The 14,892-nt window shown below is 36.0% G+C and overlaps 1 protein-coding gene across 29 annotated transcripts in view; it reads left to right on the top strand.

Annotated features, from left to right (window-relative positions):
• The window catches only part of GPHN (gephyrin), a 269,956-nt gene that overhangs the window by 246,348 nt on the left and 8,716 nt on the right, over positions 1-14,892 (top strand). For 16 of the 29 annotated variants that reach the window (XM_030275515.4, XM_032748478.3, XM_030275514.4 and 13 more), the window contains 2 exons: positions 4,063-4,134; positions 13,547-13,634. In XM_030275515.4, coding sequence (XP_030131375.2) covers positions 4,063-4,134; positions 13,547-13,634 — 160 coding nt within the window. The remainder of the gene's footprint in view (positions 1-4,062; positions 4,135-13,546; positions 13,635-14,892) is intronic. The other 13 variants (XM_030275516.4, XM_032748481.3, XM_030275520.4 and 10 more) reach the window with 1 other exon arrangement.

Here is a 14,892-nt window from a genome sequence, read left to right as displayed (position 1 = left end):
CAATTTCCTCTGTTTTTATCTTTGTTTACATGAGTGCATTTCCCCCTTCTCGGCATTCTTTTCCCTATTTTCCAATTCCCTTATTATTTTTCTCAGAGGCATGTATAATATTTAGTTGCTTCCAGCAGCATTTTTATCTATAAGTCTGTGATTTCACAGCTGAGAAAGAAAGAATCTCTGTCTTTAGGAGAAAAATTCAGGAAATTCATATTATTTCATCATTTGCTTGAAAGATTTATCTGAATAGTTATTAAATCAGCATTTTTTGAGAGCTTTTCTACATGAGAAGTCTTTAGTTTCTTATTTTTTTACCTCTTCTTTTTGACATACTGTTGGACATAGAGCTCCTAAATGACAGGTAAACCTCTTAAAAATCACTCTTGCTGTTTTAACAGCATTACTCTGTGATATCCCTAAAATAAAAGCTTTGATAGAGTCTCTTCATATTTAGAATGGATACTGATATCTTACTGAAGGATTTAGTATGCTTCAATTTTAAGTTTGCCATCCCAAAAAGGGTTTAAATCTTTTGTATTTGTGAGGCTTGCATGTAATTACTACTGTTATAGGTGGAACATCTGGAGTGGAGGGAGGAAAGTGGAGAAACTGCTCCAACTCCAATATTTCTCATGCAATTTTAGTCTGATATATATCATCATATGAGGTAGAATACAAGTTATGGGCAGAATCCAGGCACAGAATCCTAGTCTCTCCCTGCTCCTGCTTAATGCCAGCTTGGGTAAAAGCAAATCTACTGTGAACAAAATTAGTAGTAGTATCATTTAACAAATGACTGCAAGAAAATGCTTTATAGAAAGAAGACTTTACAGTAAATGTCACATTAGATTTTTCTAAAGTGACTTCACTTCCAGTTCTGCTCAAAAGACGATGGTGTTATAAATTTTGATCACAGCCTAATGAATGCAGGGACACAGAGTAATGGTTTGAAGGTGTTTCAGATGTGGATGTCCTCTCCTTCCTTGTGCCCTGTCAAGAATATTCTCTGTTTCAAGCAGAAATGTTTAATATCTGTCACAACAATTCTTGATAATCATTAGGGAAATCTTCAAATAAGTTGTCATATTGACAAGTCATCTCATCTAATGCATGTGTTTGAAAACACAAAGGAATGTCTGAGCCAAAACACAGGTGAAAAAAATAACTTGTGAAATGGGACAGTGCAAGTCCCAGGGAGTCTTCTGTACCAGTAGGAAACTACATAGCGTGACAGGTAATAAAATTTCATGCTGTAGAGGTGACAGGTGCAAAGCTAATGCAGAGCAGTGTGTCATTTTCCTAACTGTGTTCAAGACAAGCATGGGCTCCTTCCTGAATTAGCATGTTTAGAATCACAGCTCAGTAGTAGCACATGACAGTAAAGAGCAGATAATAAAGATAACAGAATACTTTGAAAATATCTATCTTTGAAAACAGAGGAAATCTAGTTGTTGAAGGAAAATAAAAATTACTATTTTTATGGTTTATTTTTGTGGGTTAAGTTAACAATTTTAAAAGTACTTTGAGAGAGAAGTTCTGTTTTCAAGAGAATTTCAGCTTCTAGAAGCCAAAGTTTCATTCACTTAAATGATTTTCAACCTTCTTAACGCCTAGAGCATATATAGGAATTTGAGTTCTCAAGTCACTGAGAAATTTTTGAGGCTTGAAATTTTACTAATACCTCAGAAGAAAATAATGAAAACTAATAAAGGCAGTAGATACAGAACAATCAAAGACATGGTGAACACTGAAGATGGGTCACTGTGTCAGTGATAGGAATTACTTAAAAAACTGGGTTAAGCATATTGTTAATACAGTCAAATATATATTGATATATAGAGGATTAAAGAATATAAGTAATATTTACAGGCTGGTGGTTTATATCCTAACAAGTAAAAATTTAAGAAAATATTTGAGAATCCTCTAAATACAGGTTTTAGCATATGTATATATGAAGAGTTAATCTCCTCTAGAATTAGAAGGTTATTTTTGTCCTAACCTTTGTATTCCCAGGACAAGAACCATTAAATTTCCTAAGTGGTTAAAAGATGGACTGTGTACTAAAGTAATACTAGAATTCAGGCTGTTTAGTTCAACAGATGTTGTTACAAGATCACTTGATTACCTTCCAATCATACTGAGCCACATGGAGAACAAACTGAATAAGGTTTCTATTTCAGCAGCAATGCCTATGTACTCAAGTTAGACTGATTCAGAGGGTAAGTAAAGCATAATTTTAACAGTGATAGTAATTAGTTATTAGGAAACTAAATCAAATGCTTTGATGTTAATTTCAAAGAGAGATTGGATATTTATTTACAATTCAAACAAAAGCAAGTTCAGGGAGGTTCTCATGCTATTTTAAATACTAAATCATAAAAAAAAAGAGAATTATTTCTCCTGGTTGCAATAATCTTTTAAGTATTATTTCACAGAAATAAATTAATTTTTATATTATTGTAGTGGACAATACATAGTAGAAGCATAAAATCAGAACTCTAGTACCAGCAGAAATTATACACCAGAGCTTAGCATCATGCTAGAAAAGATTTTGGATTTTTGAGACTGCTGTCTGTAACACTGGTGGTTAAACCAGAATCTGGAATCATTTGTGAAATCTGAAAGTTTTTTGTGTGTCACTTCATGACTCAGGGACCCTGTTTCGAGAAATAAAGATTGACTTTGTTACTCTGGCAATGAACAGAAGAGAAAATGAGACTGAAGCCGTTTTAGGAAATGGCTTTCTTGGGAAGCCTATCAGAAAGAAATGGACATATAAACTTTTAACCTGGATAATTCAAGTATTTTTCCATCACTCCCTATCAACATTAGTATGCATTCAATCTCACAGACCCTCTTTATGAACTATGAGGAGAAACATGGCATGGATTTATAATATGATAAAAGAGGATTTTAAATTTCATGTTAGCAATGACTGTGGGCATGTGTAACAGTAGTGTAGGGACATTGGCACAGTCTTCTTCTCACATTCCCCAGTCAGACGGGACATGAGTGTGCACAAAAGTGATCTTTGAAATGTCAGACTGAAGCTGCCTTTTGCAGGATCAGCTGGCCATGAACTGAGCAGGGAGGTTGACTTTGTTGTTAACTGTCCAGCCCGCTGATATGAAGAAATGACTCAAGAGTCACATAGTGATGACTGTGGTCCATTTCAATAATGAGTATCTGATTTCAGCCTTTTATAAAGGTATATTTAGAACTCTTCATGTCCAATGAAGATTCTTTTACATTTTACATTTAATTGCCCTACATTTAAGAGTATAAATACATAATTTCTATTAATTTCATATTTCTGTTACAAAGGACACTATCTAAAAATAGTTTTTTCACAGAAAAACTGACTTGGAAGAAGTATATGTAAAAGGTAATGCTGCTTTCAAAATTGGGAATTCATAACAAATCATTAATTGTTTTAAATAAGGTCCTGATAGAAGTAACTTTCTCTGTTTTGGACATTTTTTCTAATCCTGCTTCTTGTAGCGGGATATGAAGCTTCTCATGAATGAAGTGGCATCTTTATTGACTATGGAGTTATAAAATTAGGATAATTACAGCTCTTTCCCCCTTGAAGTTAAGAAGGTGACAGTTATTATGCCTTGAGATTGATTTCCTGAATAAGCGGCTAAAAGTGTGAGTAAAAATGTTTCAATGGGGCCCATCTCCAAGTATTTTCCCATTATCTGTGGTCCTCCTTCCAAAACGTCAAGTTGTTTAACACTTCACTTTTGCTTTGTTTTAAAGTCAAGAGTAAAGAAGTTTCTCCACAGACACTGCAAGGAAAGATGAACTATGCTTTGTTGGCGTGCCCAGTTGAGCCTAAATCCTTCCATAACTTTACTCTTCATTCCTTGGGAGAAGCCCAACCAAACTGTAAGAGAAAGATGTTCCCATGCACTCCCTTTCTCTTCCATTGGCTGCCTTGCAAAGAGGAAGCATTTCCTGTGGTGATTTTGAATCTCTAGAGCCACCAAGGGGAACACAGCTGGGCACAGAGCTTCCCTTTGACCCCAGGAGACTCTCTCCTTCTGCTTCCTTTACCCTCAGGAAGCCAGATGTTTTTAAAGAAGAAGGGACACAGAGCTTCCAGAACACTGCGGAGACAGGCCTACCAGATTGGTGAGCACTGTTTTTAAACCACTTGGGACGTTGAGGCACGTGCATGCTCACAGGCAGGCTCGGCCAGGTGTCTGTCAGGGAAGAGCTTGGAGCATGGATCCAACCAACATTTGCCGTACAGGAGCAGATGGTGTTTTATTCTGTCCATTAAGTAGCACTGCCTTTTCAGTTCAGTTCTTATGCACCAGTGCACTGTAGACTTACATGGCTCCACAACATTGATAAAATGACAATGTTTACATTACTCATCAGTAGCAGCAAACATCTTTATCCATCAAGGCTTTTCCCTTTTAAAAACTGAGCAAATTAGGAAAAATTCTGCTTGAAGGTAGTAGTGAAGTCCAGGGAAGTCACCGCTATGATTCTTCAGTCATAACAGGAGACAGACTTCAGTGATCCTCATGGGTCCCTTCCGACTCAGGATGTTCTATAAGTCTGTGATACTGCATACTTGGTTTTCCACCACTATGCTGATCATCTCTAAAGCAGGTTAACTGAAACATTCAGGAAATCTCTAAACTATGCACTATGCATTTTTTTCCAAAATACATGTGCAATTATATACTACATTTTACTTAGGGAGATAGTTTAATAACATAGATTAATTTTCAGAACTTGCACTCCAACATAGACAGGCCCAAGGAGCTGGAGTGATGACAGAGGGAGAATAAACTACCTGTCATTTGCTCCATTAACAGAAACAATGAGTTTCTATAGTTTCACTCATATAGGAAATAAAAATAGGTAGAAATGGAATGAAAATCCTATTGAAGACTAGTACCTGAAAACTTCACATGTGAGGGCCGTCACTGGGGTTAAATGGCCCAATTTTTGTAAGAAAAAGCTGGAGGATTGGGTTATAGATTAATGTTTGCTTTGCATACAGGAAAACAAATTGCTGTTCTCGTGTCTGAGTCAATCTGCCATATCCTTAGCTTTCAACAGAATGGTTCTTGTTTAGCAATTAGTTATTTATGCTGAAGCCAGGTTGTTATAAATCTAGGTTTTCCTAATGTAATGGACTAAGCCAAAAAAAACTTAATTTATGAGAATCTGCAGTATTTAAAACATTTTAAATTAATGTGAAGAACATGATACAGACTGTCTACTTTATCTGAAATTACTTGAAAGATAAAATCTACCAGTAGATGATGGACTTGGAATTCCTCATACAAGTCAGTTCACACCTCATTGCTACTGCATAAAACATTAAATGAGCCTTTGGTCTCTTCTAAGCAGTGTGAGGGAAAGCACCAACAAAAACCAGCCCCTAGAATAAGTCTAATTACCCAAAGCATGAGCAATAAAAAATGCTTCTGCTTCCAGAGCAGGAGAACAGGCAGTGGGTATTTTGTTATGTTAAAAATATCTGTGCTTGAAGAAACATGGTCCAATATTGTAGAGACAAATGAAGTTCTAGTTCCTTCCACTAACTAGCAGCTGTCAAAAAAATCAAGTTGCTGGTCTGAAATAGGATAAATTTCTCGGTGCCTTCTTTTCACTTATTTCTAAGACTATAGTTTACTCTTCATGGGGAATTTGTATTTTTTCAGTAAACAAAAAACGATGCCATATTTCATTTGGTATTTTCTAAAAAATAACTATTTGTTTTAGGACACACCTGATGACAGAGAACTTTTAAAGGTCTTTTTATATTGTCTCTAACCTGTGGGTTCCAAATCATTTTTGTTTCAGAGACAGACATTTTTCCAAGTGATTAAGTTATAATCCTATAAAGGGTGGAGCTTCTTAGAGAAAGCCTTCATTTTGAGGCATTGCTTTAAGGGACTGCATTTCTACCTGCCCTAGAGCATCCATACTGTAGATCAATAGCAGTTATACCAGTTTTCAGGGGGAATGAAATCCCTATAAATTCCTTTTAAATTTGTTTAAAATTTACTCTTACAGTTGAAGCTAAAGTAAAATGAAAAGTTAAGAAATTCTGTGATTACAATGCCATTTCACTATGTGTCAGATTTGGTGATATTATTTGCTATATGTAAACAACTGGCACTAGTTACATCCATCATATATTTTACTTTCAGTTGTCTCAGTATATGCCAATTCTCATTTCATGAATGCTCTTGTTGAAATAATAAACCACAAAAGAACCACAGTTGCCCTTCAGACTCACCAGTGCACTGACATCTTTACCAATGCAATGCCAGCAATGTCTTTGGCATTGATTATTATATTGTGTAGTGTAATCTTCAGTCATATTATTTCAACACAGCTACAACTGTTGAATATTTTCTACTCCAGAAGTGAAAATGTTTCAGTGAATCCATATTGACTCACTTCCTTTGTAAAAAGGAAGATGAAATAAAAATCTTTACCTGTGTAATCCCATCCAATTTCTTAGAAAAACAAATGGATTTCTGGTAAGTGTATTGATAAGGTTCATTATATTCAGCCAGCAAAATAGCCAGGGATAATTTTTTGATTAGTGGAAACCAGCAGTTCTCAGGCTACTTCTTACACTCAGAGGACACACACTATACTGGATTTAGAATTAATTGGTACAATAGCTCATGAGTTGGTACAATAGTACAGAACATGAAGACAGCTGTCATCAAAGCTTCAGTCCTGTTCTTTTACCATTTGTGGAAAAAATGACAATTCTCACTGAAATGCTTGCAGCTGAATGTACACAAGCAGCAGACAAGGATGTGATCAAGGACCCTTCATGCAGGAATGTGCCTGTACTATATAAGCACCTGGCTTCTGTGCATGAGACTTTTTTCTGTGGCACTCTCATGGCTGTCTGTTTTTCTGACCTCTCTGATCTTTTATCATTCTGGCATATATAGAGTGGGAGTCTTCTGAATCAGGAAGGAAACAGTGGAGGAAAATCTATTATCTGATATAGAAAAAACCACTGAAGGCATTAGATGGCTGAAGACCTCTAATTGAAGGCCTCTAATCAAAATCCCTACAAGTTCATATAAGTAACATGAAAAAGAATATTCTGCAAAATAACATTTATATTTGCAGCAGCAATTAAAGCAAAAAATACCAAAGAGAAATTCTTTAATATTGCTGTCAAATAGACAAAACTTACATAGTTATGTTGAACAAGCCAAAAGCTGCTGTAATTATTCCAGCTTTCCTCACAAGCTGGCCTTTTTTTTTAGGGAAAACATACTGCATCTGTTCAGAGTGATCATGGGAAATACCACAGAAGGTAAAAGGAAGATACATTATGAGAACATGATGAAATACACTTGAGAATTTTGAAACAAATACAGTCTCAGAAGTGTGTCCATATGTTACTACATACACAATCAAAATTGGATTTTCTAATGCTTTCAAAACCATACTAGTCAAAACACAGAATTCCTATTACCATCAAATATTCATTCATTGAATTGCATTCATTGAAATGTATTCATCGATTTACATTCAATATTATATTCTACAGAAGGTGGATTTTAGTTGGCTAAAAATAATGGCATCTGTGCACCATTCTGCATCCTGCAAATTACTGATATGCAAAATACTCCTCTTGGCCATGAGGTGAGAAAGTGGGTGACAGACTCTGTCTTTATGCCTTGCTGCATTCATCTATTCATTTTGAAATCTGTCACCTCAGCTGAATGAGCAGTTAAAAAATGAGAGTTAATCTTAGAGGATCAAATCCATATACCATCTTTCCTCAAGAAGAAATGTCATTGAGCCTGATGAGATCTCTGAGTACAAGTAGTCCGCTGGCTATTTGATGAAAATTTTAATTTGGCAAATTCTTTGTTATTTTGGAGGCAGAACTAGAAGTTTGACTGGGATCTTTGCATGCAAGGTGAATTTCTAGCAGGTCTTTGTACCTCAGTTAAACATGTTCTTCTGGAACATCTCTTTAGCAAATAAGAGACTTTATAACATGCGAAAGTAGTACAAAGCACTGTTGCCAGTTTGTGGGAACATATCCAGAATGTGCTAAGCTCAGGACACCTGCAGTTGAAGTTTACAGTCAACTACTGTAGTTTAGAGAGCAGCTGGTCTACTTTGGTCTCTAGTGTGATTGTGTAGGATCACTACTAAGCACTTCAGTTTTCACTGTGTGTCCAGGAGTCTGTAGCTCCTCAGAATCTGTGAAGAATCATGTCTTTCAGCATATAACTGAAATACTTGAGATACTTTCAAATAAAGTAAAACAGCAGGCAAGAAAGGTTGGCCAGCTCTGCTTTTGAACTCACAATTGACACTTGTGCATGCATCTGGTGCATTATGGTGCATGTGTATCTTTCTGTATCTGTGTCCAGTATCTCTGTAAAGCACACAGGTTCAAGGTGCTGACTGTGATGGTGCATGCACACATTTTGCAAGTACAGGTAATCAGAACACCTGGGTTTATAAGAGCCCAGGCTGCTGCATAGAGAAATGCAACAACCACAAATGTTTCTGTTAGTCACACAATAGTAACAGCTGTATATGGCAATGGGCAGCAAGGGCTGGAAGTGACTGTCAAGTAATGAGGTTACATTGAATGAACAAGACTTCTGTGGCAAAGAACGTGTTGGAAATGGTGCTGGAAATTAGTAATGAACTATGGGGTTTGTACTGTGACAATGGTTTGATAAGTCAGTCCTAACTAAACGTTCCAGTCCCATTTTAACTGGGATCTCTCATTTTACTGCAGAGTGGTAGGTGATTTTTTGAACATTTGCTGTTATTTGTTTTCTATATTAAATTATAAAACTGAGTGATTTAATTGCATGTATCAAACTGCTGCTGTTAAGGGTTGCATCACAGAAAAAGCTGACAGATTGATAATTAATGACAGTGAAGCACAACAATAGGATCAACAAAAGTGAATTAACATGTGTTGATTTCTATGTGAAAGAGAAAATTACACTGTAATTTAGGGTACTTCAAACTGGCACTTAAAACACAGAGAATCCTTTGGTCTTGACTATAATGTAGCTATTTCTTTTGAGAGTGGAAAGGAGAAAATTTACATGCCTAATGTCTACTTTAATGAGGCTTGCATCATTTTCTTGTTCAAGCTCTTAAGCTTTCTTGTACATCTTTTCAGTTCAAAGACAGCTCACTTGATGGCTCAAGTGTTGAATAAGTTTTCTACAAACTAATTTTGATAACCATAAATTTTCATGAAATCCAGAAGGTGTTCCTGCTGCACTGCCATCCTGCAAATCCTCTCTTCAAATCAATGAAAACAAGTGCCAGCTGCAATGTCACACATTGCATACTGGATGCTTGCTACTGCCATTGTACAATAGTTACCCTCCAACCAATTTCCAGATTGTACTGCTCATTCTGTTCCACAAAACTGAACAAGAAGGATCAGGAAACTGGGATAGTAGAGTAGATACTCTGTTTATCAGGCTGACAAAATTAGTAGAGAATATAAAGATATAGTTTAAAAATATATGTGATCTTAATGCAAATTACTATGCAGCTTCAAAAATGTATGTAAAATACAGACACAATCTGCTCCGGGTGTTGAAAGAAAGTTTGGATTTGTTCGTTATTTGTGTATATGCATAGTTTCATAAACTGTATGCAGTCCTTAAGTAACAAGTTTTCTTCAAGGTATTAACAAAAGATGATCAGATGTAATCTGAATCATATCTGAGTATAACTTTTTTAATAAGCTGCAGCATGTTAGAAAAACACATTCATTTTTTGTGCACAATGTCACTCTGACTTTGAAAATCACCAAATGAAACAGAGTAATTTTGCCATCTGGAAATGAGACTTCCCATCAAAATCTACTTTACATTGATTAAGGTATTCACCATTATATTTGAGCACCTGTTACAGTTCTGTCCATGAAGGAAAAAAAAAATCCAAGAATAGCACTTTGACAAGATATTTTAAAGGATTTATTGTAGTAAATTAGACCATTAATCTAGCTAATCCAGTATCCTGCCCTGCTTCAGAATATAGCTTCTGATTTGTACCTGATCAGAGAGTGTGTGTTCTTTCTCAGTTTCATAGCAATTTGTCACCTGCCTTTTAAAACAATCTTGTCATGCTATACTCAGATGACAAAGCTATCTTGTCTATTCTTTAAGAATCTAATAGTTTTCATTATTTATTCCCTTTCCTTTTATTTCCTTTTTCAATTTAAAGGAGCAGCTGTTCACTGTTACACAACAAATTAAACAAGAAGTAGTATATTGTTATCTGATTATATCAACTCAGTGTTAATATGCATTTGAGTAATAACTCTCTGCATTAAATCCACTAAAGGCAAGGGAAATGTTCACTAGAGTGTTGATTGAAGACTGCAACAGGGGACTCCTGTAAGGAGTGTTTGGTGCTAATTGCAGAGTCATGGAACTACTTGCCTTAAGTACAAAATAAAGTTAAGAAGACCTGAATGACAAAAAGAAGTCTGCCAAAAATGTCAAAAAAGAGACATTTTCTGCAACAGCAAGGGAGGGAATTCTGTCTCCTTTTTTCAAAATAAAAACCAGACATAATTTTTCAGTTTATTGCAACAAAATTTCTATCACATATCTCCTTTTGAAAGAATTAAATTCATTCTGTAACTATGTTAAAGATGATATGCAGTGCTATTGCCTGGATAAGTTTTAGTGGCAGAATTTTTTAATGCCTTGCACTATTCAGATGGTAAAGAAAAGAATTTAAAAATGGTGAAAAAGAGTATATTATACAGATCATTCTACTGGAAATTCTAAAAATTTCCACCAAGTCCAGTCATGTTCAGCTTTTTACATGACAAAATAAAAATACCTGAATTATGAACTAGTCCAGTGGTACACTGTCCTCATAAGGAAGTAAGTGAATTGAGCCCTCTCCTGGTTTGAGTTTAGGCTTATTTGGAGGGGGAAGGGGGTTTATTGATTTTTTTTTATTATTTTTAAGTGATTTAATATATATATACAAATATATATATATATATATATATATATATATTCCATATGTAAGTAGCTGCATTTCCATTCTATTTAACTTTAACAACAATTAAATATATACTTGTTTGCTTTTTACTATTCCTTCCATTATTTTCAAACCACAGCTGAAAGCAAGCCTACTTCATTATCCAGAATTAGCATGTCCCCAGACAGGTAGTCTTGCTACCTATGAATAACTTTTAAATAATTAAACAAGATAAAATGAAACAGCCTGGAACAAGTTCAAGATAAGGTCCTCAGCTCCATCACAACCTACTGAGAAAAATGTACTGAAAGCAGTCTTAGGCTGGTGATAGTGGCACATGTCTGACTGCCGAGCCTCAGGAATGCCAATATCGACCTATGTAATGAATATGTATTTCTTGCTGCATTCCAAGCAGCCTCATTGGCAAGGATTAAGGAATACTTAGATCTTGAGAGACTTTTCCTATTACAAAGTCTATCATAATCTTAAAAAATATCTTGTTACATACAGATACTACTTAGACGATCAATATGAGACAATTGGTTTTGAAGAAGTAGCCAACAGCAGACTTACTTCTTTCTGCTTTCCTTCAATGACTACTGAAAATTTTGTGCTGGGTTTTGGAGAAAATGATCCCAAGATTTTAGAAGGGGCAGCTGATAATATGTTTCAATTTCCTAAAGAAGAAAGGAGATGGTTTTGCTTGAGCCCGATTATTTTCTCCCAAAGAAAAGAGTTTAGGCATTCTTTGTAGGCCATTAAGAGTATCCAAGATACCCAGTACACAAAACAATAGTCATGATGGCATGCCACAGTACTGCAGCCGCTATTTCCTCTAAAACAGGAGTAGTGTATAATTCTATCCTATTGATTGCAGTCTACAGCAATCTGTCCTTCTTTCTGCTGTCTTGTTGCCTACCTCTTACAAAGCAATCTGACTCTAGAGAGTCTATGTAACCCAGCATAGATAATAAAGTTGTGCAGGGTGACTACACTTTGATGCCAAAGAACATGGTGCTTCAGTCACTGGACATTGTGGAAAAAGAGTCTTGAGGCTTTCTGCCTGTAAGACATAACCAGGGTAGAGGACACCGGAGGGCTCTCTGGTGAGATGAGGCGTGTGCAAGGTTGCATGCACTGAGCTATTTACTCGGTGAGGGAGTGTGGTCATTCTTGCATCGTATAAATTGTAATGCACACAGCAGCACATCATGCTAACTGCTGCTTATATTTCACTGAACCATGGGCAAAGAAAGGATGTTCAGAGGAAAAGATTTTTCTTTCTGAGACATTTGGAAACACACATTTTCTGGTAGTCTCTGAAAAGTCAGCTAGAACTTGAATAATATTCCTAATTTTTGTGTTTTCAGCTCAAACTTTGAAGTTACTGCTCTAGCTCTACTTTCAGATGAAATACAGCCCAAGCTCTCAAAGGATAGCCCTCATGCCATTTTCAGCCTGCATTCATCACCCACAATGGCATTTTGTAGCTGTAGTGTGGTATTTACCTGACGTGCTGTATTCCAGGTGTAGGCCTTCATACAGTCACTAGCATTATGGCTCACTTTTTCAATGACATTCTAAGTAGGAACAGCCTCCCATGAAAAGCTTTCAGGATCACTGAACTGAAAACATACTGTTGAAGAAGCAATACATACAGTCACAGCAACTGGTCAACTTCTGGTCAGTTCACAAAATGTTGAATGCAAAGTATGAATTGAATATATTGGAAATTGGTTTTGATTCCTTTGTACCTGTGTGAGTTGTTACTGAGTTTCTCCACTGTGTGCCTTGAAGCTCTGTATTAGCATCAGTGCTGCTCTTAAATATTGAATGCTCACGTCAAAGTTTACAGTTTAGATCTAAAATGGAAAGAAAATAGTTAGGACACAGATTTCCTTCACAGTTATGCTCTTTGTATGAAAGAATATCATAGCTCCCATTGCATTGTTTCTCATGAAGGTGAATAGACCTTCTAACAGCATAGATTGTGTTTTTGCAAGCTGAAGTGAATATGTACAAGTGGCTTTGCTGCAGAGCCCTCTAACAGAGAAGAGAAACAAAAGATTTACTCCCACTCTTCACTGATCAAAGTTTGAAGTGGAGCCTCATCCCCATTTTTACACACATCAGATAAGCTAGACAGGTAGTACTGCAGCATGCTAGGTGGTCAGTAATTTTCATGTGTCAGGTGCCTTTATATATATCTCTGTCAGTTCATCTAAGTCACAATTTGTATTACTACCTATGGTGCCAATTGCATACTATTAGACACTTCTAATAGCATTCTTCAGTCCCAGTCTAAAGTATCCCACTGTTCCTGTTGCAAACTTTAGACAGAAAGGTGCCCAACAGTGTGGCATTCACTTAATGAGATTGCAGTTCTTGATTAGAATTGAACAGTGTGGAATCTTAAGAAGGAAAAGATCTTGTATTATTCTCTTGAAGCAAGTGTGTATATGCATCTGTATGTATGCACACAGGCTTATATTACACCTCATAATAATTCCATGCCACTAATCTGCTTGCCTGTTCTTTCCTGTAGCCCGGATGATTTACTGAATGCACTGAATGAGGGTATCAGCCGTGCTGATGTGATCATTACATCAGGAGGTGTATCTATGGGGGAAAAGGTATGCAAAATTTAAGTTTGACTTCCTACAATATATGTAAGAATTTCAAACGAGAGTCTGTCATCCAAGCTACTACCTTTGTATTCATGTTTATTAAAAAGGGACCTTACTTTTATTGGAACACTTACATATGAATTAATTAAGAAAATAGTCTTCAAAAGTCTTCATTACATTCATTCTGGTTCCTGTACTATAGTTGACATGGTACAACAGAGAAGCTTTTAATTCTTGATGTAAGTAATTTACAAATGTGTTTTTATATAAGGAATGATTTATGTAGATGAGGAAGGTGCTGTGTTAATAGCACATGAAGACAACAGACTTTCTTTTTAGAGCAGGTAAAATGTAGATAGAATTAAGGTACTTTGAAAGTACTTCAAAAGGCAACCTAAGTATATAAATAGCATTTTTTTTTACTCAGCACATCTGTTTCCTGAATGTGCTAAAGTTCTATCTGTTACAAAAATAATTTTACCACATTTTGTGCCTGATAGTCCTACAGACAATACATACGAGACCCAATGAGCTGATATATTTGCCTTTTGAATCATTAACAGAATTGTTGATTGAGATCCTGTTGATTATCCCTGTGCCAAAACCATCAAAGAAAATAGGGATACACAGATGCTGGTGGGGCATAGATGAACCTGCAGGACATTTAATAATCATGACTTTGTGAAGGAAAACTCAAATTACTTTTTGATCCCAGGCTGAATCTATGAGATTGGCAGGTAAAATAAACATATTTTATAATTAACAGATACTAAAGACAGTCATTAGGAGGTGGGAAACATGAGTGCTGGTTTTGTTTACTTTTCTTAGCAGAAATCATATCATTGGATACATAATGAAAATGGATCATTAATTAAACCAGTGCAAATAACTTTCAATTGTCCCATTGTCTCCAGTATGCCTAGAAAAATAATCAAGGACAAGTACTGGTCTTGAAATTGGGAATGTGACAACATAGTGCAGACACAGGAACACTAAGAAGTGGCTGAACTGCTGAATGGTGTTACAGACATTTAGACCTTCGGCTCATTTCTCCCCTGTCTGAATTTGAGGCAACAAGACTAAAGTCAATAGCCTCTACGTTCCTCTGATACGGAGCTTTCTACAGTTTTAATGAAATAGCTGTGAGCATCCAAATAGTTAACAGAAAGTAAAAGAGGGGTTAATGCAATTAATAATTGAGAATTAACACCTGGCTGAAATTAGTTGCTGCTTTCCAAGTACTTATACACACACATGCACCAAA

Source organism: Taeniopygia guttata, chromosome 5 (assembly GCF_048771995.1).
Source record: "Taeniopygia guttata chromosome 5, bTaeGut7.mat, whole genome shotgun sequence".
Classification (NCBI taxonomy): Eukaryota; Metazoa; Chordata; class Aves; order Passeriformes; family Estrildidae; genus Taeniopygia; species Taeniopygia guttata.
Note: the sequence above shows the minus strand (reverse complement) of the source record. Positions and strands in the feature narration are given on the sequence as shown.